Source organism: Lipotes vexillifer, unplaced genomic scaffold (genome assembly GCF_000442215.2).
Source record: "Lipotes vexillifer unplaced genomic scaffold, Lipotes_vexillifer_v1.1 scaffold79, whole genome shotgun sequence".
In the NCBI taxonomy this organism is placed as follows: Eukaryota; Metazoa; Chordata; class Mammalia; order Artiodactyla; family Lipotidae; genus Lipotes; species Lipotes vexillifer.
Window position 1 is genome coordinate 775,025 of NW_006775678.1, and position 23,511 is coordinate 798,535.

The 23,511-nt window shown below is 43.7% G+C and overlaps 1 protein-coding gene across 3 annotated transcripts in view; it reads left to right on the forward strand.

The window, feature by feature from the left end:
• Window positions 1-23,511, forward strand: part of NEDD4L (NEDD4 like E3 ubiquitin protein ligase) — a 231,842-nt gene that overhangs the window by 165,301 nt on the left and 43,030 nt on the right. Inside the window, exons 9-17 of one of the 3 annotated variants that reach the window (XM_007450107.1) lie at window positions 124-256; window positions 1,409-1,585; window positions 3,717-3,791; window positions 5,331-5,390; window positions 10,387-10,518; window positions 11,017-11,136; window positions 12,210-12,407; window positions 18,711-18,788; window positions 20,220-20,274. In XM_007450107.1, the coding sequence (XP_007450169.1) occupies window positions 124-256; window positions 1,409-1,585; window positions 3,717-3,791; window positions 5,331-5,390; window positions 10,387-10,518; window positions 11,017-11,136; window positions 12,210-12,407; window positions 18,711-18,788; window positions 20,220-20,274 (1,028 nt within the window). The remainder of the gene's footprint in view (window positions 1-123; window positions 257-1,408; window positions 1,586-3,716; window positions 3,792-5,330; window positions 5,391-10,386; window positions 10,519-11,016; window positions 11,137-12,209; window positions 12,408-18,710; window positions 18,789-20,219; window positions 20,275-23,511) is intronic. The other 2 variants (XM_007450108.1, XM_007450109.1) reach the window with 2 other exon arrangements.

Consider the following 23,511-nt stretch of genomic DNA (forward strand, 5'->3'; position numbering starts at 1 on the left):
GTGTTGGCGTGAGAGCACTGACACTGTATTAGGCGTCGGGCCCTTGGTGGGTGTTGGCTGGCGTTGAAGGGCCAGGTGTCAGTACCGGTTCTCCTGACTCCCACCCTCACCCCGCGCTCCCAGGGATGTGTCCTCCGAGTCCGACAGCAACATCCGGCAGATCAACCAGGAGGCAGCGCATCGGCGCTTCCGCTCACGCAGACACATCAGCGAGGATCTGGAGCTGGAGCCTAGCGAGGGCGGGGACGGCCCTGAGGTAGGACTTCCCGCTCTGCCGGCACACTCCCTGGAGCTCCTCCTTTCCGTGTTCTCCAGGTTGATCCTGTGTCGTAATTTCTTGTCTCAGTAGATCTGTATAAAAAGGAAGGCTCATGGTCTCGTGGCTGATTGATGACCATCGAGATATTTATTAACTTAGAAAGTGCTTACAAAAGCCATCTTTGATGAGTACACCGAGTTTACATTACTACAAAAGGGAATGACATTATTTTTAGCATGGAAATCTTAAGATGTTTTCACTTTATCCTTTATTTTTTCCCGGAGTCTCACCGTCTCTTGTTAAATGGCAACATGGTTACCATCTTTGAGCAGCTGAAGCAGCCCTGTAACTTGTTTGGGTACAAATACAAGTTTTTACTGAGTAGTTCTGACATAGTGAAAGAGGTTTGTTACCAAGAAAATAGAAATTTGGGTGAATAGAAATGTTCATAAGTTTACCCTTAAATGCTTATGGTACATTACTGGGGAAGAATGTATGTAAATTGAACAGCAAATTAGCAAGGCAGCAAACCGTAACTTCCACGCTGCCTTAACAACTCTGTTTACTTATTAGAAATCCATTCTTTTTAAACATTGCATTAGGAAGATCATTCACAAAATGTTCCAGTGATCAAAATTAGAAAAGCAACATGAATGATGCTGTAATAAATTCACTAAGAGTTACTTCATACCAGGGCTTACTTACAGCTTATAGCATTCTGCTGTTTTCATCGTGAATCCTCAACGGATAGAGTAAAAGAAAATTCACGAAAATCATAAACAAATGCCTGAGAATTTTTTTTTAACCCATGCAGGTAGTATCAAGTGCTAGAAGCAAAGCACTGCTCAGAGAGGCGCTATTTCAAAGGGGCTAAGAGCACAGCCCCTGGGACCAGGGCTTCCTTGGCTCAAGTCCTGACCCCACCACTTCCTAGCTCTGTTACCTTGAGCAAGTTACTCCCTCTGCATCAGTGTCCACATCTGTTGATCAGGGTAGTAGTCTTTATTTCCTTATGGATCCTGAGAATATTGTGTGCCTCCTGAGTGCTCAGGAAATGTGAATTACATTTATCATAAGGGTTATTACTGGGGCGGGGAATGAGAGGGTCCCTCGTCCTAGCAGTTACCACAGCGTCTTGTTCCTTGGTAGCCTTGGGAGACCATTTCGGAAGAAGTGAGCATCAGTGGAGACTCCCTCAGCCTGGTGCTGCCTCCACCACCAGCCTCGCCTGTGTCTCGGACCAGCCCCCAGGAGCTGTCTGAGGAACTGAGCAGACGGCTTCAGATCACTCCGGACTCCAACGGGGAGCAGTTTGGTTCTTTGATTGTAAGTAATAGTGAAAATCTTTCTTGATGCATAAAAAAACTCAAATCTATGACTTGTGTTTTATCAGCTTTAACCTTGTAGAATTTCTTTTCCCAGCCAAAGGTTCATAAAGAGTACCTTTGTCATAAAGGTGGTGTTCGCACTGGAACCAGGGAGACGTTGGGTCTCCAGGTTAATCCTCTTACGTCATACTCTGTGTGCTTTATCATTCTCGTTTCACAGATGAAGACGTGATTTTAAGTGACCCGTCCAAGACAAGGTTAGAACAGGAGATAGATAGACATCTCCCAAGTCCCACAGTACCAATCCTTGAGAAAGGTTGTGAAATTGTGACACTGTCACCAGGGTAGCATTTGAACTTGGGTTCTTAATCATCAGGGAAATTGATTGTAGATGCTTCAGGTGGGGCTAAGCCCCAATGAGAACAACAGAATCAGCCATGAAGACCTGTGTCTGACAACACAAAGCTTTGCAGAAAAAGCCCACAGAAAGTTCCTGCTCATGCATAAAACTGAGAAGCGATGCGGTCTCAGTGTCTCTTGAGAAATTGAACCTACAGGTGTACTGTAGTAAACGATGGTAGTCCCTCTGCTGCAAATGGCATCCTAGAAAAGTAGTCATCATTACAGCCATATCAAATGTAAATGAATAGGAGGACTACATAAAATGTAAAAGCCAGTAAGTACTCACAAAATTGTTACTCCTTCAGTTATGTGTTTTTGTTTTAAAAGACACCATTGGCCCGTATCATGAGTTGCACTGATTACTCAGTTAATGTGCTTTTGTATTAAAATTCTATGAATGTCCTTCAGAAAGAGAAATATCACTGAGATGAAAATGTAGTACTGAGGAGGCAGGGGAAAAAAGAGTTTGCATATATGGGATATTTGAATTGATAAAACTGTTGCTACGGAAACAACATAAGCAAGGAAGCCATATATTTAAAACATTATAAAAGGAAGTAAGTACTGCCAGAAGCGTAGCAGTGGTATACCTTTAGTCTACCAAGTGAAAAGCCATCATTTTAGGCAGCACTGATATTAAGCTATCATCTCTTATCATCTTTATAGGGAGCTTCTGCGTTAATTCTTCTAGGTTCATAAAATATCTTTAAGATCCAAATGCAAGTGTCGGAATTATTTTAAGTTCATGTTGAGTCTGGTTCAGCTGTTAAATAACAGTGCCTAGGAAAGAGGGGAGTAGGGGGCTCTTCTCCAGTTCTGCTCGTCAAGGTCACTCTGTATTCGTGGACAGCAGCATGAACTTTTACTAAAGGGTGAATCCTTCATGCTAACTGTTGCGAAGAGACTTGAAAAGCTTCCCATTTACTGCCGCAGAGTCTGTCTTTGACCTTACCCCATTTTCCTGATTGCAAAATATTGAAAGCGAGGAGACGGTACAGATTTGTCCCATGTACAGACCTGTTGCTAATTAGACCCCTGCCTTGTGTGTGTGTGACCTGCTGCTGATCTGTGGTCTTTTTTTTTTTTTTTTAACCATATAGATTAATACAAACAAGTGAGGAACATATTATACATTACACTCTAGATTTCTTTTTTTAGATTAACCGTACCTATTTTCCTTCATTCCTGTTCTGTACAACTTCTGAACTCCATTCAGAAGCTGAAGCTATAAATACCTAACCCTTCAGAAGTAGACGAAGATTATATTTGAGTTCCCCTGGAAATAGAATCCAACTGATTCTTTGTCATTGGTCACAGTAGTCAATAAATGTTTAATAACTGTATGTCAGTATCTCTTCCTCTATTCGTGTTCCACTAGAATTTGCCCAGAGGTTGCATCTCAAAGCAGAATTCAGGACTTCTACCTTCTCCTTTCCATTATTAGAGCAGCACTCAAATGTCATCTGTGGAGCCCCCTTTCCTGTTTTGGCCTCTTATGTTTACCGTTATTTCTATCCCATCTGCTTAAGACACTTGAAAGTGACAGTGGAAGATACTTGACTCCTTAAAAGATTACACTCATTACCCCGAAAAGATGGTGTTTCATTTAATTACCTTCTAATATTAAAGAGCAGTGACTAAGCTTGAGTGATATATTTTTTAAACCAGTGAAACTCGTTTCTCAGAATATGTGTCCCTGATGCTCCGCGTCCTTTCCTCCCCTTCAGCAGAGAGAGCCTTCCTCGAGGTTGAGGTCCTGCAGTGTCACCGACGCAGTCGCAGAGCAGGCTCATCTGCCACCGGTAACCCATGCTCATTTCCAGCCATGAACTGGCTCTTTGGGCTTTTACTTAAAATCATCTGGGCTACTGAGGAAGAGTTTTTCCTGTGCAAATCCATTTACCGTATACGTAAGACATTAAAATGTCCTAGCAAATTGCCCAAGGAGAGTGAATTTCCAATACAAAGAGTTGTCCTTGTCACCAAAGTCTCTGAAATGCTAAAAACTCCATTGTTTTGCTTTTGCATCCAAATTAATAACAATTCTGATGTGCTTACTTGACCTGAACATTAACAATTCCTGTTTGAAAACTTCATTTGGTCCCTGAAGCTGTGTTTGAGTGATCTGTATCTCAAGAACATAGGAAGAACTCTTCTGGGTGGGCAGCAAGAAGTCCTTTCCATTACTAATGGCCTAAACTCTTAACCCGCAAAGCCTCTGTACCTTCTCTTTAAAGGCAGCTCTACTGACTCAAGAGTTGGCCATAATTTGTTCCCACTTTCCCACAGTTTTCATAACTAGCAGGAAATATAGAAGTGTAAAGGGTATTTAATAATATAGGACATAAATAAAAATGAATATTCTGATTGGAAAGCAGTCCAGAACTGCTTTGGGAGATGTTTAATAAACACGTTAAAACTAAATTTTATGTAAATTTGTATTACGACAAAATCCTTGTTTATTGCACATGAAATTGTTTGCAGTGAAATGATCATTGTTTATTGCATATAAAGTTGAAGAAGGGAAAGAAAGATTGCACTTAACAGTTTTTGCAATCATAGTGTCTTCCCTATTGTGTACATTTTTGCTCAACTTCAAAGGACCTTTTTTGCCTAGGCTTTAAGTCTTTTATGTTTACAGAATGAATAGTACATTAGTCAACTGAGTAATCAACGTAATAGATGCAGTTGTGACATACATGGAAAGGGCTGGTAGGTCAGAAGATGCTTGACAAGAGCATCCTTTCTGGCATCCTTTCAGGCCTCCCCTAAAACAGAACAGTCAGCTGTGATGAACTAGTGGGATACTCTTCAGATGATTCTGTGATTTTCCTTGTTGAATTAATGGTGCTTTCTCTCCTGTTCCAAAATCAGTGTCAGTTTTATTGGCCAAAAGAGCTCACTTCCCTGAAAACTGATGATTCTTCCCTCTTTCCTTGTGCTCTGTGAAGCTGTGAACTCACTGATCACCAGTGGCCTCTTACTTAAATTTCTGAGTTTGACAGATTTAATAATCTGCTAATTATTTAACAGTGGGGGCACGATAGTGGTGCTTTCCTTTTTTTTTTTTCATAAGACATCTCACATTGTTGAGGTTGTCAATTCATCGTTTACCCAGGTCAGGGCTGCAACCTGAGCCTTCTCTGGATGGGAGGGTCATCGTGTTCCTCTTTTTCTTCTGGTCATCAGTGGTTGCTCAACTTTATTTGGACCGGGTGGATTGCACAGATTTTGATTCATTCCACCTGCCTTACTGGCTGCACCAGCACTGATTCCTGATTCAATAAGCAATGGGTGGTCTCCCGAAATGCATTTCACTGATGTAAATTATCATTTAACAGCCCAGTGCCCCAGCTGGGAGAGCACGTTCATCAACTGTCACGGGCGGTGAGGCGCCAACGGTAATGATACCCTCGTTCAGACATGAATGGCAAAACTGGGGGGTTGGGTTTAATATTTTGGGTAATGGTGAATATACGCTTTTTTCTTCTTTTTCTGATAAGAGCAGCTTCTTATGTGCCACAGAGCTGCATGCTTCTTATTTTAAACCTCTCACTTTCACATTGTTTGAAGGCACTGAGTAAAATGAATTGATTTTTAGTCCCGTATAGTTTTATGAGGAGTACTGTCAAGCTTTGTTTAGAGTGCATTTTCATCTGAACATTTAGAGTCTGTTTCTGCCTTTTAGTGTTTGTACTCCTGATAAGCTTTTCCCATGTGTTTAGAAGACTTGGGTAAAATATTTTGGTTGGAGGAGGATCAAGGAAGCCACAGGAATCGCATGCGATTATACACGTGAATTTTCAGTTATACATTTCCCGTGCCACGTTTCAAAATCTACCACGTTAGATTCTTTGTATCACAAGCGTGAACCAGTGACCTTTCTCTGCTACCAGGGGCCCCTACTCACAGGTTCACAGGTATGAACAAGCGTTCATATAATTTAGGAGGAGAGAGGAAAGAGTATAATTAAGAAATTGAAAAGATCTAGAAAAATGGTGTTTTTAAGCCAAGTATCTGTTATTCTTATTACTCATTATTTTAAGTAATTTCTACTCTTCACGTTTGTGGGTAACTTGGATGGCTGTGTACTAAGTTGCCTGTTTTCTCCTTGATCCCTAAGGACAGGCTAGTTGATAGTTTATGCTTGGAGCTGCTATAGCTATTTGAAGAATTTTCCTTACTGTTTTAACTTTGTATGTTTGTTGTAACTGCTTATTACTCGAGAACACCTTTAAATACATATACGATTGCTGATTTCCCGCAGGATGTTGATTTAAAGGAACAATTTGGTTATATTGTTAGAATTTACTGCTCAGCATTGTACACTGGAAAATCGAAGTGGCAGTCCGCAAAAATCAGCCCAGTTTAAAGTATTGAGCTGCAGTGAAGGGCATGTGTTGGGTGGGCCAGGCTCATCCTCCAGTAGAATTCAAGAAAGTTCAAATAAACTCGTATATTTCCTACTGTGCGCTAGTAATTTCCATGGGAGTAGAGCTGCGAGGCGGACAAGATCACTTCATGAAATGATTTTAATAGAGTGCAGGGCTGATGAGCATCTACTACCATTTTTGCATTTTGTTGGCCTTGGAACCTGATGTGAGTGTTGCGAGAGCTGATGATATCAAATGACAGGGTAAACTGAATTATGATCGTCCTGGGATCCATGGTCAGAATCACCTGGCAGGACGAAGTGATCCGTGTGAATGAGTTCCCCGTGGCCCTGCCACTGTGCTTTTCTTCTTGCCTGTGCTCTCTCCCTCCCCCAGCAATGAATTAAAAATAGGAATTTGGTTTTGTTTTCTATTTTCAAAGACTGGGTAGTAATATTTTCCTAAATGTTTTATCTACTCTCATGCTTTCTACGTACCTGGTAATCTTTCGCCTGGAATAAGCAAACTTACCTTATGGCTGCATTAGAAATGATCACGTCTATTTCTTTTGCGCCCTCACCATCCCTCGTGTCGAATAGCCTTTACTTTTGCTTTTCCAATTCCATCTCCTACCATGTGTTTCCCCCTCTTTTACACCTTCTCCCTGTCAGCCGCAACACTGAAGTGTGCTGTGTCATCCTGGAGCTACCCTGGGACTCCCCATCCCACTCCTTCCTCTGTGCTCTCACAAACATACATGTGGATGCATGCGTGCGCACATACGCGCGCGCACACACACACACACACACACACACACACACAAGTGGGATCTCATATACGTATTAGTTATCAACTTGATATTATTCACTTGTGGTCATTTTTTTTGGGACATTAATTATTACATAGTAGTCAGTGATGTGAGTGCACCGCAGTTTATAGAATTTTCCCACATCGATGAACATTCAGCCTCCACCCCCTGGGCACTGCTCGCCATGTGGCTTTATTAACCATCCTGGTGTTGCTCTCTTTCCATGGTAGTGCTTTTATTTCTACAGTATAATGAACAAGCCCTGATTCTCATCTGCGGAGCCACAACCCTTTGACATATGACAAATAAATACGCACTGGTGCCACTTTCCAGCTGGCTAAGCATGAGCCTTCTCTGTGAGAGAAAATGAGAGGCATAGCACAGTTTGGGGGTTTTGCTATATATACTCTAATAATACACTGAGGTAAGAGTGTGGCAGGGTTTGAGTGAATCTTGGAGAATCTGTGATAGCGCCAAACGTTTATCATCTTTAAAAGCATTTTGAAACTTTTACAGCTCCAATGTAATTGAGTTCTTCATTTTAATGAAATAAATGGAGCCACCATGAAGCTGCAGTTAAATGGCTCCTTGGCTTTGTGAAACACGACGGTAGAATTCAGATGAAAAGCTGTGAAGTGTTAAAATTAAGCTGACTGGCCGTTTTCTAACTTGTCTCCTGATTAATTCACATGTTCTTGAGGTGGTAAGGAATGCACGTGTGCAGAAGCACGCGCACTCCACGCACACCGCAGGAGAAGGCTGACGTTGGCTCCAGGGCTGCGCCCCTGCCATGGTCTGTGCCCCTGCCATGGTCTGTTCGTAGAAGCCGAGCCCCACCCCCTCCCCAGCTGTGGGAGGTGGTGTTTTGAGTCACAGATGGAATCATCAGCACAGGCTGTTCTTCATGGACATTTGGAAAGAACCCTATAAAGAACCATTTTAATAACACCATCTTGCGTAAATGGAACTAGATCGTAGGTTGCCAATTCAATTCTCAGTAGAAGGTAGAAGGAACATTTTAATCAAATTCAGTGTTCTCTACAACACTCCTAGTTTTCCATAAACTGATTAGCCCTATTAACTGTGGATCTATGAAAGTAACCTGGTTGCTGGAATACTCTGCTGGAACTCAGTCCTGAGATTATCCATGACACATCCCAGTTATTTTAGTTTATTAGCCTCCTTGTAAATATCCTTTCCAGGGATACTATAGCTGTAAAACTATCCTTAAGGTTTCCAAAATGGAGTTTTCTAAGGGCACATCTAATTGCCTCTCCACAAAAAATAATTCAACAGGGAGGCCGAAAGCAGCATTTAGTATTTAGTATTCCATTCAGCCAAAACATTTTTGGTCCTCATATAAACAAACAGTATGTCAAGGCTTGATAGCATGTACTTGGCCAAAAATACTAGTCAACCACTAACTTAGGTTACGGAGTCCATTGGGTCAGCAGAATCCATTGCTGTAGTGCCCAGATAAAAAGTAGCCTGGAAATAGCTCCTTTGTGTTGCTGTCACAGCGAGAGGAGGAGGGTGGAAAGAGCTTTCAGCTGTGGACAGATTCATCTGTCTTTAATACTCATGGAAGGATCAGGTCTGCATGTTGACGTTTCTTCCACTCTTGTTGTGTCCCCACAGCTAGATCCAGGACTCTGCATACTCAGAGTCTTGGAATTGCCATTATGGGGCCTTGGGGACTTTATCTGGAATAATGTCAAGGAAATAGTTGCTGCAGTTTTAGCAGAAGGTTGTCTTTCAGATAAGTACACTTGCCCTGCTGGGTGAATGTGTTTTAGAAATAACCATTCAGGCAGCTGCTTCCTGGTCTGTTTTTCTCTGGAATGTGCTCTTTGAGCCCATGAAGTAAGATATTAAGCCTCGTTGCCTGCAGTCCCCAAATTACATGGCCGCATCCCTGATCTTGCGTTTCAGTTCAAGGTCTTGCAGTGGACTGGGGGACCCTCTTTGCCAAGGTACGCGTTGTTGGCAGAGATCACGAAAGATGGGATGAGTACAAGGAGAGATTGGGCTAAGAGATTGACATCTTCAGCCTAATCAAGAAAACTGCACCTGGTAGAATGTCTGGAGTTTCAGAAGACCCTAATTAGGGAAGATGGTACCCTAAAAGAAGTGGTTTCCTTTTGTAACCTCACGTGAGAGATTATTCCTGATGTTTGGCCTCTTGTTTCTTTTACGCTCTCCCAAGAGCCTTGGTAGTCGTGGTTGGCTTCTTGTTCCTACCCCCTTCCTTAGAGTAGCAGCCCTTGCCCAGCTACAGATCTCATGCGCAGCACCCTGACGTCCAGGACGTCCTGGACGGCACTGGCCTCAAACAAACATCCCCTTGCCTCCGTGAGTCTTTGAGACACGCTGCTTGCCAGCAGCTCTCCACCCCGCCTGCCTTTCTCAAAGTGCTTCTTACAGGCAGAAGCGTCGGAGGAAGCCTTTTGCAGTCTACTTTGAACTATCCAACCATAGTCACTCTGTACTGCACATGTCTCTAAGCCCAGAAGCTACCTGTGCTCCATTCACCCTTTAAGGAGACAAACTCCATATGGGAGGACGGGGGGAAATACAGCCTCAGTTATCACGCTTCTTTGGAATTCTGGCCTCAGATTGCCAGGTGGCGTCCCGGGCTGGAATAGTTGAGATATTCTGGTCAGTCACTAGTGTGAAAGCAGGCCTCGTAGAGAACAGACTCTGTGTGTGTGTGTCCCCCCGTGCCGAAAGCTACGTAGTGTAAGGGCCCTAAGCTGGTGAAGAATTTAGGAATAAGCTAGGGGAACATCCCTGTGACAGCTAGATTGAGGAAAAAATATTCAGGGCATCCCTCTCAGAGTCGGTAACATGTAATAATTTGAAATACCTTTTAGGCTCTACGTGGTTTGACAGTAAAATGCAGCAACTAAAACGAATTGTCATATTATTCTCTTTCCTTATGATCACGTTGGCAGCAACCCTTTATGTTGAAGGCCGCGTGGCCTGGAACTGAGTTTTGTAAGATTTTTGACCCTGTGGCTTGTGTGGGAGTTCATTTCACAGTAGGTTTAAAGCTATCGGAAACCTATTGCTGTTTTCCAGGCACTCATGTTTTCGGTACCATTAGAATTAACTCACTTTGTCTAGCACAGATAATTCTGGGTACGTATTACTTTATTAAGTTGATCAGAAAACAAATGCAAGATATTAAATAATAATGATTTCTTACACAAACAGCCATCAGTGGCCTATGTACATACCACGCCGGGCCTACCTTCAGGCTGGGAAGAGAGAAAAGATGCTAAGGGACGCACATACTATGTCAATCATAACAATCGAACCACAACTTGGACTCGACCTATCATGCAGGTATGCGGATCGCCACACAGCTTATAGTCACAGGCAGCAGAAGCCAAAACATACGCGAATCCCGTGTTCCTGATGTTTCTGTGTTGTTCTGAAGAACCCATGTTTAAGAAAATTTTTCTCGCAAATGCATTCCTTTTAAACATAGTATTTGCCCTAAGGAAGAATTTGGTCCCTGACTCAGTCTCTCCCTAGATGGTCCATTTTAAAAATGTGACGTGAAAGGTATTCTCAAAGTAAGAGCCTGCTTATTACAATGGTAGCATCCCTCCGAACCCCCTTTTTTTCTGAGGCTGGTTTTTATGCCGGCCGGTGATTCATTTTTTATTTCCTTGGAGTGTTTCCCCATCCTTCCCCCCATTATTATGCGTAGTCATTTCCTCCGTGCTTTAAACAGGCCAGACCTCTCATCACCGCTGGCTGTGTTGTTGGGTCCACACTCCAGTCACGCGTTCAGGGAGAGCCTCACACAAAGCTAACTTGTGTTTGCCTCCAACGTAGCTTGCAGAAGACGGTGCATCCGGATCCGCCACAAACAGTAACAACCATCTAATCGAGCCTCAGATCCGCCGGCCTCGTAGCCTCAGTTCGCCAACAGTAACTTTATCTGCCCCACTGGAGGTGAGAAGGCTACGTCATCTAACTGGGGTCACGTCTATCCTGTGACTTCTCCTCATTCTCTCTTCCCTCTGAACTGGGACTTGGGTTTTGCAGCCACCTTCCTCTCTGATAATCAGTCGCTGTGTTCGTGGTGAGGGGTGTCCTTGTGCAGCCTCACTCCATGCTTCCCATCCCTGGACTCACCTGATTCTCATTCTCATTGGGCTGAGGCCATGGTGGCTTGTACTGGACATGGGCTCCTCTTTTCAGAACTTTCTCCATTCGTGTTGTGTTTCACTCCTTACTGCCTGTTGCCTCATGAGACTCGCATAATAACTCATATTGGTTTAAGTACCAATGCTTACGTTGAGTTTTTAAACATAGCTGTTGCTTTGACCTGTTTTTCCTTTCGACCATAAGGTCTTCCATTGTATCAGCCTCCGTGTTTCTGATGCCTGTTTGCATCTCTGAGTCACTGCTGGGCATCTGCTTTGCGCCCTCCTGTTTGTGTGGTTTTAGGGACATCCCTTAACATCACAAACATCACCAGAGACTAAACCTTTGAAGTTCTAAACGTGACTGCATCTTAGAGATGGCTGCGGGCTTCTGCATGCCCGGGCTGAAGATGTTGATAAGTGGGAATGGGCGATATCTCCTCCAAACTGTGATGTAAATGTCCTGGGTAACAGCTATGCAATTCCAGGTGGCTGTCTCCGTTGATAGAGGTTTTTTCTTTTCTGCTCTAAAAATTGCCAGTCCATCTTCGTTGGACTGTGAGCTCATTAAGAGCAGGGGCATGTTCTTCTCTACCTCCTGTAAAATCTCCATCCATGATGCTCACTACAGAACCGTATTTTGGGTGCGTACCAAGTAGCTATCAAAGGATGGTGGTTATACGTACTTAATATCGCTGTGTGTTTAACCAGTAGAAAAACCTTACAGTTAGATTAATTTTAAAAGTAAACCAAGCAGGTTTTTTAGGAGGTTCCCCGGTGTCCCTCTTTAAAGAGGCGCGTTCCGTGACCCCCAGGTACATGTTGACCCCTCTGGACTAGCACCTGGTAAGACTTCTAATGCTCATTATTATTCCTTAGGGTGCCAAGGATTCACCCATACGTCGGGCTGTGAAAGATACCCTTTCCAATCCACAGTCCCCACAGCCATCACCTTACAACTCCCCCAAACCACAACACAAAGTCACACAGAGCTTCCTGCCGCCCGGCTGGGAAATGAGGATAGCGCCCAACGGCCGGCCCTTCTTCATTGACCATAACACAAAGACTACAACGTGGGTAAGGTCGCTGCTTTTATTTGGCTCCATTTTCATCCTGAGGTCCGGCATTCATTCCTTTATTTCCTTACCCAGTATCCATGGTTCTCGCAGAGAAATTTCCTGGCAGTGAAGCATGTCCCCAGAGGGTCTTCTCAGCTTGGTCTAGACTCCGCACGTGGGGGCTGGCGGGGAGCAGGTGACTTACGGGCACAGGCTAATGGCCACCTTTGGTACTGGTGCCTTTTCTTCAGAGCACTCCGGGAAAGCTCCAGTTGTGACAATTTACCATATATGGGGAAAAAAACGGTAGTGCTGCATATAGCTAGGATTTTGATGTTACTGCTTCCCATCTCAGGATGCTGTAACCTTATTAGGAATTCCGATCTTTTTAGAAATGATGTTTCTTTGTCACTTTCTTTTTGCATCTGTGTTGACATTACCCATCTTTATTTTTATTTGATGTGTCGTTTTAGTTTTTACTGTTTACATCAGATAAGTGTTTTATAGTCTGTGCTACATTACTTTCTTTTAATTGTGGATCAGGAGGTATACTAAGGACTTGGTAAATTTGATAGCTCTTTTTTGTGAACATCTTATCACAGTTGGTTATTTCTTATCGCAGGGCTCCTCCATGTGCCCCTGAATCATGCATGAGAGAGCATCCGTGTATTGTGTTAACCTGAGAAAAATGAGATTAATGAAAAGTACATATGCATAATATCTTTATATTCCTCTGTTCGCTCTTCATTTCTTCAGGGGAGTCAGTGGCGGGGTTTTTTATTTTGGGTTTTTTTTTTTTTTTTTTTTGCTTCTTTTGCGCTACACGGGCCTCTCACCGTTGTGGCCTCTCCCGTTGCGGAGCACAGGCTCCGGACGCGCAGGCTCAGTGGCCATGGCTCACGGGCCCAGCCGCTCCGCGGCATGTGGGATCCTCCCGGACCGGGGCACGAACCCGTGTCCCCTCCATCGGCAGGCGGACTCTCAACCACTGCGCCACCAGGGAAGCCCGAGAGTTCTTTTAAAAGTCAGTGGTATTTTTCTACTGAGCGATCTCTAGACCAATGATTAGCCTGAAATGCGTCCTCGTGTTTCTGTTTCTGATGCTACCCAAGGTTTGTTCTCCTTCCTCTCCCTTATATCCCCATCTGATTGTCTGGGTACCGAGCGTAACTCAAGTCTTTCTGTCCCCTGGGCTACTTGCTCAGAACTGATGGTATGTGAAAGCTGGTTGAGTTATGGTGACTGCCACTGGCCCTAGCCCTGTGGTCTTGGACCAAGAGTGAACACATGCTTTACATTCCCATTTCTAGTGTAGACACCAAGTATACCCAGTTGAAAGAACAGCAGTATCGTGCTGAGGAAGAGACCTGGACCCAAATGGTCTGGACTGTCACTTACACTTTGCCCGTGGTGTGATGGTAATTCAGTCCCTTGAGAATTGGATGAGATGGCCCAGCAGACTCTCTCAGACTTCATGGATCGTGGTACAGTGTGTCTTCACGAGGACAATCTTAGCATTTGGGGAAGGACTGTGCCTGCTATTTGCAAGACATTTAACATCCTTGGCTTCTGCCACTGCATCCTAATAGCCACTGTCGCCGCCCCCCCCCCAACCCCTATCCTAGTGACAACCCAAAAGCTCCCACGCGTTTCCCAACGCCCCGTGATGAGAGCCACTCCAATTTTGAAGTAAAGGAATAACCTGCCAAGAGAATTTATCATCCAGATCTGGTAACATTCATTTGGTAAACGCGTCACTACTGCTGAGGCATATATGATAACATGTAGCTTTGAAGATAAGATTACAGGTTTCTGGCAAGACGAGAGTAAAAGATAGGTCGCTCCTTGGGAAATAGAGTGAGAGAGATTGGTGTGAAAACCTTTTTTCCCTCGTGGACATAGGACCTGTAGCAGTCCTGCCAGTGTACCCATTTCTACTTACTACAGCACTGCTGGGATTTCTGTTCCTCAGCCGGGAATGGGAGCTCCAGAAATAGGGGGTAAATATTGTAAAAGTAGCTGGATTAGTGTATGCAGCCACTGTGGCTTGCCAACATAAGCTATGATTTTAGTAATTTGAACTAGCGTAGTAATCAAATCCCCTAACCTTTTCACAGCCTTTCACACCACAACTGCAGTGTAATTGCAGCTGGGCAGATTTTATTTAAAATAGCACCAGCTTTATTTATTGCCTGCATCTGTGCTGAGTGAAACCCAGTTTGAATTTTCAATTGCCCCTTTCCACCAGATACTTGTGATTCGCTGATTTAAAATTTTAATTGGTTAAAACAACATTTTGTTGCTGCTGCTGTCGTTGAAAATCCTTAAGGTAACAACTGGGAATTCCACAAACCGCCACACTTCTCCTCTAAACTCGGATGTGCTGACACAGCCGTGTTATCCCTGCTAAACAAAGGCCCATACAAAATTCTCGCTGTGGAACGCAGGCTCTAAATTGCTTGTTTATTTTGACAGAAAGTGGAAGGATGGAGAGAACTGTAAAGATAATTTTCAGCTTAAAACCTGTGTTGAGTTTGTTTGGGGCTTGCTTTGTTTTCTAAAGAGAGAACAAATAAGAGAGAACAGCTGTTCTTAGATTTGAGCATTATCATAGGAAAAGGAAACAAAAAAATTGGTCAGACGGTTTGAGAATAATGAAAATTGTATTTCTTCCCCCAGCACCCTGTGTCCTCTTGATTCCTGCACTAACCACAAGCAGGAAAATGTTCAGGCCAGCATTTCCCTCGTATACGTTGATAGAGGAAAATTCCCTTTGAAGTCTATTTATAAAACACGGCCTCTTGCACACACAAATAACGGAGGCCGTGTGCCAGCCGTCTATCAGGAATAAAGTCTGACACAGCAAGTGAGCATCACTTTGTCCCCACCTGGATCAGGCGGGCTGTGGATGCACGGTAGAGACCACCGGGCAACTGGGGAGAGATTACAGGAGGGCTTCGGCTCATGCATTCCTTCTGCTGAAGAAGCCGCTCAAAGCATGTGTGTAAGCGTATATTTATGTCTTTTACAGGACAAAGCCTTGGTTTATTTTTGTGGCAACAAAGATTATACCTCAATTAAGTTTCAGGTTTGTTTTCTACCCAGGTCCAAACTAATAAAACTCACTGTAGTCTAGCCCTGGTGGTTGTTCCCTTCCAGGATCGAAAAAGCACAGTTGTCTTTTCAACTAGCCAGCATGCCCATATTTTATATATTTTTAAATGATTCCACAAAGAAACTTTTTTTTGGGGGGTGGGGGGGCGCTGAGCGGCATGTGGTATCTTAGTTCCCCTACCAGGGATCGAACCCGCGCCCCCGGCACTGGAAGCGCAGAGTCTTAACCACAGGACCACCAGGGAGGTCCCCAAAGCCTTTTTTTTTTTTTTTTTTTTTTTTTTTTTTGGCAGTGCACAGGCCTCTCACTGTTGTGGCCTCTCCCGTTGCGGAGCACAGGCTCTGGACACGCAGGCTCAGCGGCCATGGCTCACGGGCCCAGCCGCTCTGCGGCATGTGGGATCCTCCCGGACCGGGGCACGAACCCGTGTCCCCTGCATCGGCAGGCGGACTCTCAACCACTGCGCCACCAGGGAAGCCCCAAAGCCTTTTTAATTTTTTTAAATTAAATAAGATGTTGATCTTTGCCTTCTGTTTAAAAACGCTTTCAGCTGTAATTGTGGGAAGCAGTTGTGAAATGCTGATAGAATTGCGAAGGAGTGCCCCTACTGTGCTGAGGAAAGGGAGAGACAGCCAAGTGTGTTGTGTATTTTATTCATTCACATTTGGATCGTTTGAGACCTCATTAGGATTCCAGCTGACTGTCATTCCTAAAGCTGTCCCAAGTCCTGTGGGGCCTTGGCTGCCCTTCTCCGCTCGTCTAGCTGCCCCTCTGTCATTCAGGGGATTCCGTGGGAGGGTGGGTTCCGTACTGCCCCCCCAGGCTTAGCCCGCAGAGCTTGATGGATGGCAGCTGCTGCCATTATTTTGATTTTTGTTGGTATAATAAAATCACGTGACCCCTAGGGGCCTCCAGCCCTCGCATTCTATGAATTCTGGGTTTCCGTGCAAGGCCATGTTAGCAGGCCTGTGAAATTGAATTTACTTTATGCCTCATGCTCCTTCTCCTACGCCCCTGTCACTTTTCTTTAATTTCAGCTTTTTTTTTTTTTTTTTTTTTTCAATCACCAGCTCTTTACCAGAAGGGCCGATTGTCTTTCACAGTAGCCTGTGGTGTGTGATTCCAAGGCATGGCTGGCCTCGCACGCGGCATGCAGAAGCCCCTGTCCTCACCCGTGGAATAGCAGCCTCAGCCTTTCTCTAATCCCAGCGTGAGCAGTGGCTGTGGTCTGCCCAAGCTTCGCCTGCAGTGGCAGCATTACCTGGGCCAGCCCAGAGATGGCCTTAGGTGGCTTTAGTGGGGTTCGGGGCTCTAATTAGGTTTTCCTTGGTCCATGGCCAAGCGGTCACAGATGTTTACCAGGTTATCAGCTTTTTAGACCTTCTAAATCCTAAATCTACCTAGTATATCTGTTTACACTGTAGGTGTTCCAGTGTACTACAGAATACTGGACTATTTTATGCCTCTAATGAACAAAGAAAGGTTGATTCGTATGCGTATGATTCTTGTCGTTCTTGCCAGCTCCAAAAATCTATCACTTTGTTACTATCCCTTGATACTAATGGTTTAGACTGTTAACTTGGGGAAAATAATTTTAAAGCTTTATCGAGGTATAATGCATATACCATACAGTTCGCCCATTTAAAATAATACAACTGAATGATTTTTAGACCATCACACACATGTGCAACCATCACCGTAATCAGTTTCAGGCCGTTTGCATCACCCCCAAAGAAAACCCCATAACCATTAGCTGTCACTCTGTAATCTAGGAGATGTTTAATACAGTCTTGGTATATAATCATATGTAATTTCATATCTCCAAACAAAAGTGAGTTTTATTATTTTCCTAGTTTTATACCAACTATTTCATTTTCTTGCTGACTTGGTAAAATGCTGAGGCAGAAAAACCTTTTAGTAGTTTGACAGCAACAAAGGCTTTAACATTAATGAAATAAAGGGGTTTTTTTAAGGTTTTTATTATCTTAGGCTTATTTGGTTAATAATGTGTTATTCTGAGTTTTATCATTTTGTTTTCTAATCTTTTGAGTTTCAAATAGGGATTCTCTAAGTTACACTGCATTTTAATTGGGTCTGTATAAGTGAAGGACAGCTGCCAGACTCTAAACCAGAACCTCTGGGCAAGTTCTCGTTCTCTGTGAGACTCCGTTTCCTCATCTAAAGGAGCAGAGATTACGTATCCAACCCCCATAACAGGGTGGTTGCAAGATCATACACCTGACTGTTCTTTGTAAGTTATAAAGCATGACCCAAGATGTCAGAGCATGTATTTTTCTGTCATTGGTTCTGTGTGGTATCTTATGAAGCATATCCCTTAAGAAAAGTATTTTGTAAACTTTTTGTTTTGTTTTGTTTGCGGTACACGGGCCTCTCCCTGTTGCAGCCTCTCCCGTTGCGGAGCACAGGCTCCGGACGCGCAGGCTTAGAGGCCATGGCTCACGGGCCCAGCCGCTCCGCGGCATGTGGGATCTTCCCGGACCGGGACACGAGCCCATGTCCCCTGCATCGGCAGGCGGACTCTCAACCACTGTGCCACCAGGGAAGCCCTAAACTTTTAAGATCTAATTTGTGGAACTTGATCAAGAATCCCAGTAAAGTTCTCTCATCGGGATGCCACTCTGTGATGTTGCCAGCTAACTCTGGGGCAGGACGTGCCTGGACAGTCAAACCAGATTCAGATTTTCGGCTTCGGCTCAAGAGAGGGTGGAAGGGAGCAACAGCAGATGCAAGTGCTGATGGAATGGGTGTTTCTAATAGGCTAGCTGCCCTCAGCCCGAGCTCAGGGTCCACAGGGAGCTGTCCGACCGTGTCCTCACTCCCTCTCTGTGGAGTACATCCTCCTTATCTTCACTGACATCCTCTACTCTGGTCTCCATGGTAACATCACTGCTGGAACCCTCTTCCTCTTCACCTGCTCAGGGTCTTGGGGAAATGGTTGACCTTTTACTGAAACATTCTTACTCTCCTTTCATCAAGTTCAAGGAGGAAGAGTAGAATCTTTTTGGAGAGATGGTCAGCCAGGCCTCCTGTACGGAGGTGTGGTCCTCCACTCCCCACTGCAGCAGCACCCCCCCCCCCAACACACAGGCAACCTGCTTGCTGTGGAACACACACCTCCAGAAGGGGAGGACCAGTCCCGCTCACAGAGATCACTCCTAACATCTGCCTCTTACATTTTTCTTGCAGGAAGACCCACGCCTGAAATTTCCAGTGCATATGCGGTCAAAGGCATCTTTAAACCCCAATGACCTTGGCCCTCTTCCTGTGAGTACACTGGAGACACACGGACCAGTCTGAAAATGTTTACTCATTCATGGGCCCAGTGTTCATAGGGAAGCCCTGCGACCTTCTCTTTCTCCAGGCGTTTTGAGTCCCCTTGGTCTGTCATTTCTTAATAGAATCGGGTGTATGACTGAACTGATAGCTCATACAGTTCACACCACACCTAGCTCTTCTGAAAGAGGTTTCTGAATGGCTGACTGCTAGTGAAAGGTAGACCTTGCAACTAGGATGATGGACGAGGCATTCTCTACAGGTGACAGTTTAAGCAGCACACATTTATTTTGTAACTTAGCAACTAACTAATTTCCATCCATATTGCTTGCTCATTTAGTCATAGGAACAAAAAAGTTTTCAAAAAGTGGAAGAAAAGGGCGTACGTAATCACAGAAGGTTTCTATAAGTCATTTATCCAGCAGGTGTTTTAAATTTTTCTCCCTTGTCAGTGACTGTTTATAAATCTAATTTTTTATTAGTTCGTTCTCTTTGGGGGCCTGAGTGAGAGTCAAGCTATTTACTCCAAGTTAGATTTTGAATGGAACCTTCACACGTGCTTTCGTGTTGACCCACCCCCAGTTTTTTAAAAACCCTTACAGGCTAGAAAGGTGGGATGGAAATGGAAGGGTGCTGGGAATTTTTTGGGTGTTTGTTTTCCAAGAACCTTTCTGTTGCCTGATGTATGGTATATTACAGCAAAATTTGAAGCTAGAAAGATTAGGGTGCAGTCTTCATTCATCAGGTTGTACAAATATCCCACCCCCTCCAAATATTTGGTTCCGGGGTTTAGATGGAAGGAGACTGGGGAGAGACTGGAGAGAGAGTTTAGTAAGTGAAAGACTGCAGGTTGTCTAGATCTGTTGGATTCTTGACTTTCAGGTAACAAGTAGGCACAGTTCAGATGAGGAAAGCATACCAGCCTGATCTTGGAAAAATTATCCAAGTCTGGTTCCTGAGTAGTGAGAGTTCACAGCAGAGAATTTCAGTATCCCATTGTTCAACCACCTGATGACATGAGTAAAGCGTCAGTCTCTCACATTTTATATCACCCTTCATCCTCCCTTTAGTACTCAGTAAATACTCATTTAATTAAATGAGCTATTCAGCCCCAGGCTCAACTGTTTCACAGTGTGCTGGAGTTTCCCTTTGAAGCTTTTGAAATAATGACCCCTGTTTTTCTTGTTCATCATATACAGTGAGTGCATCTGAGACTATAGAACATGTGCTAAAGTGTGTTGCTGGGTGTTGTCATTTGAGTGAGTTCATTTGAAATGTTTCTATTTAGTTCATTCTTTATGTAACAACGTACCCCAGGGGAAAAGAGTAAGAAGGTGTCCCAGAGTCTCTACCTTTTGCCTTTGATTTTGGAACTGCTGTGGCTAACGTTCGTCTTCTCTTCCTCTCTTCCCCCGATACCAGCCTGGTTGGGAAGAAAGAATTCACTTGGATGGCCGAACGTTTTACATTGATCATAGTAAGTAGGTGCCGTTATGGATGCATAGGTGTTGCAGGTGAAGGGAGGATGAGGGTAATTCAGATATGACAGTGAAAGCTGTGTCATTTTACTGTTTGTCTAGGCAGCCAGGTGTTATGTGGCGAGGATGATACCAGAGACTCAGTGCCCTCGTACGGTACTGTGCATTCACCCCAGTTTGCTTTAAAATAGCCCATTCCAGTTTGACCTTGTGACCTATTAACTGTTTTTTTTAATTAAAAAAATTTTTTTTGATTGATGACCCTTTGACTTTTGCGCTTGTAATAAATACACTCTGGTAATAGAAAATAAGATTAGAAGTGATGATTATGTCAGAAATCTGTGTATGAGCAGTGCTTGAAGCAGCCGCTACGTTTTTTAAAAGCTGCCTTCAGAGGTCTCAAGGCAAGATGCCCATTCTGACTTATTTTCTATTCACAGCATGTTTCCCTGCACCCAACACACTAATACATGTGCAGTTCTTTTCTTGAAATTATATTTGCTGCAGACATTTGCTCCAGCTCCTATGAATAAATGTGTGGTTTCTCATGCCAACTAAAAGTTAAACTAATAAAGGTTTGCTTTTAGCCAGTGTTGTTGTTTTTTCTCTTCCCCCCTTGTTGAAGTGACATTTTCTCCATGGGATCATATTAGTATATCCCTTAAAACTTCTGAAAATGTATATTGAAAAGAAGTCTTCAGGTAGATTTAAAGTTCACATACGCGTGTGATCTGGTGGAATATATTTATCTTTGTTTTCTTTGTTCATAAACATGAGCGTTAAGTCTACACCAGATTTCCCAGCCTCACGTTTTCTTAACTGATTGCATTGGTTAGTTAAGCACGTTGCTGAGCTGACCGGGAAGCGTGGCCTCGAGGGGTCCTCGTGTGGGTGGGGCCTGTCACTCTCTCTCATTTCAGGGCCTCTTCCTGGGTTCCTAAGCGACCAGTGCATGGTAGAGACACCTTCGTTTTCAGGCACGGGAGATTGAGGGGTTTTTAGAAATCGAAGTAAGCAAGAAGCCCAACAATTCAGAATTAAACCAAAAGTAGAAGTCCTAGGTGTATTTAGGGGTGTGGGTTACCCTTGCTTAAAATTAGATAGTTCAAAGTACATAGGCCTAGTTTTTGTCTTCGACCAGTGAAAAAGCTGATTCTTGCCTACGTTCCAGAATTTTACAGTGAGCATAAAACTGCTGCCATAAATGCTTTAACATATGCGGGTACCCCCACTTCCTTCCTTCCTGTGCTAGTTATAATTCTCTTTCTCAGCAGAATTTGCCAAAATAGAAGAGGAGTCACACTGCCTTTTTCCCACTAAAAACAAAAGTTTCCTTTTCAGTTTTTTCATGCATTACAATTTCAGTTTTCAAAGAGAGGTACGAGTAATAATGAGCATTTTATTAAAGCAAGGTCTTAACCGGCAACACAGCCTTGGTCCGCCACACGGAGGGTGCTTCACACAGCATTGTGGCCATGTTCCGGCTGGTGGTCTGATGTCAGGTCAACCTGAAAAAGAACTTTATGAAATGTTCTTGGTGTACTATAAGGACCCAGAAACAAGAAAAACACGATTGCAAAGGGCCATCCTAGTATACATTAGAAATTAGAAAAATCATGGACTGTTTTTCTGCAGGCGTGCATAGACCTAGTGTAATATGCAGTAAACGCTTGTTAAATGGTGACTCGGAGTCCATTCACGGAGGGCCAGTGGTGCCGGTGTTGTGTTAGGAAGTTGATGCCCTTGGTTGGAAAGTGGAGAGAACCTGCCTTGAGAGGCAACAGCAGCCTCAGGCCTGCCCAGCTCCTGTTTTCCAGGCGATGGGAAAGGGTGGTTCCTTGCTAAATGCCTGGATGTTCCTAATCAGTCCCTCCAAGCTCCTCTCAGACATCCCCCATTCCTCTTTTCCAGACCACACAGCACTTGGGAGGCTCCCCCTCTTCACTCCTGGGAATCAAACGATAGGATATAGACCACGTACAGAGCCTTGTTGATCTGAGCTATGCCAGTGTCAGATTTGTGATCCTTTACGTGGAGATTAAAATTTGCCTGTGCTCAACTATACTGAAAAGTTCTCTTAACCAAATACAGTGTAAATTAGATGACCAAAGACTGTGTAAGAAAAAGGTCTGTTTAGGAGAGCCTCATTAGCTGACAATGTAACATTTCTGCCAGGTCTCCCTAATTCATCAAGGTTTATTCAGTGGAAAGCAATAGAGCGGTGTACATATCAATGAAACAGAGTTCAATTCATATGCCTTTTTTAAAAAAACAAATTCCAGTCCGTGAAAAATGAAGCATATCTATCTTTTTTAAGATGCTATATCAGGTACTCAAACCCACTCCAAAATGGGTTTCATTACCTGGAATTTCCTTACCTTCCGAACGAGTCTCTGCTTCTAAACATTTTTCCCGAATCTTATTTCTAGCAAAGTTCAGCATCTCATTTTGCTCTCCTGCTGCCTGCAGGACAGAAGCCAGGCCATCCCTACTACACCATTTGACCATGAGAGCAGCCATCTTATAAGGTGCTCAGTCATCTGTCTTCCACTTCGCTGGGGCATGTGACTGCACACTGAACATAAAAGGCAGCAGTGCGCTTGTCTCCTAATTCATTAGGTTTTTTTTTTATTTTCTGCTTCATAAATTCTTGAGAAGCGAGACATTTTCAAGGTTAAAAATGTTAAAGATTTAATTTCAGAAGAGCATGAATGCTCAGTACTAATCTCTTTAGACTTCTAGATTCATTTGATTGACATTTATCAAAAAGCTCCTGTGTCTCAAGCCTGGTGTCAAAGGGTATGGGAAGGTCTTGAACTGAATCCCTACCTCCCTTAGGAATAGCGTAGTTCTTCTTAAAGACCCGATATGCCCAGCCACTGAGTACTTGGCCACAGGCAGTTTATATACAAAGCTAGAAAATAAAATTCCAGGGATGCTGTAAGATCCTGTTCGAATCTTTCCTGCCATCAGTCTTACCAAACCTGTTAATAGTAGCTAAATGGACTGACTGAGTTTTTTATTCTTCTACTTCTTTCTCGCCCCTTTATTTGAAATATTGTGTCTCAAAGACAAAAAGCAAGTTTAGATTCAATAGTTATAGGACAAAATGGGTAACTGGCCACCAACAGTCATATGTCGATAATTCTTAAGTGCAAAATTGATCATTATCGTAATCATACAAGACCCATATGTGGTTCTGAAAGCCTAGACTTTTAAAAAGAATCTGTTTTCGC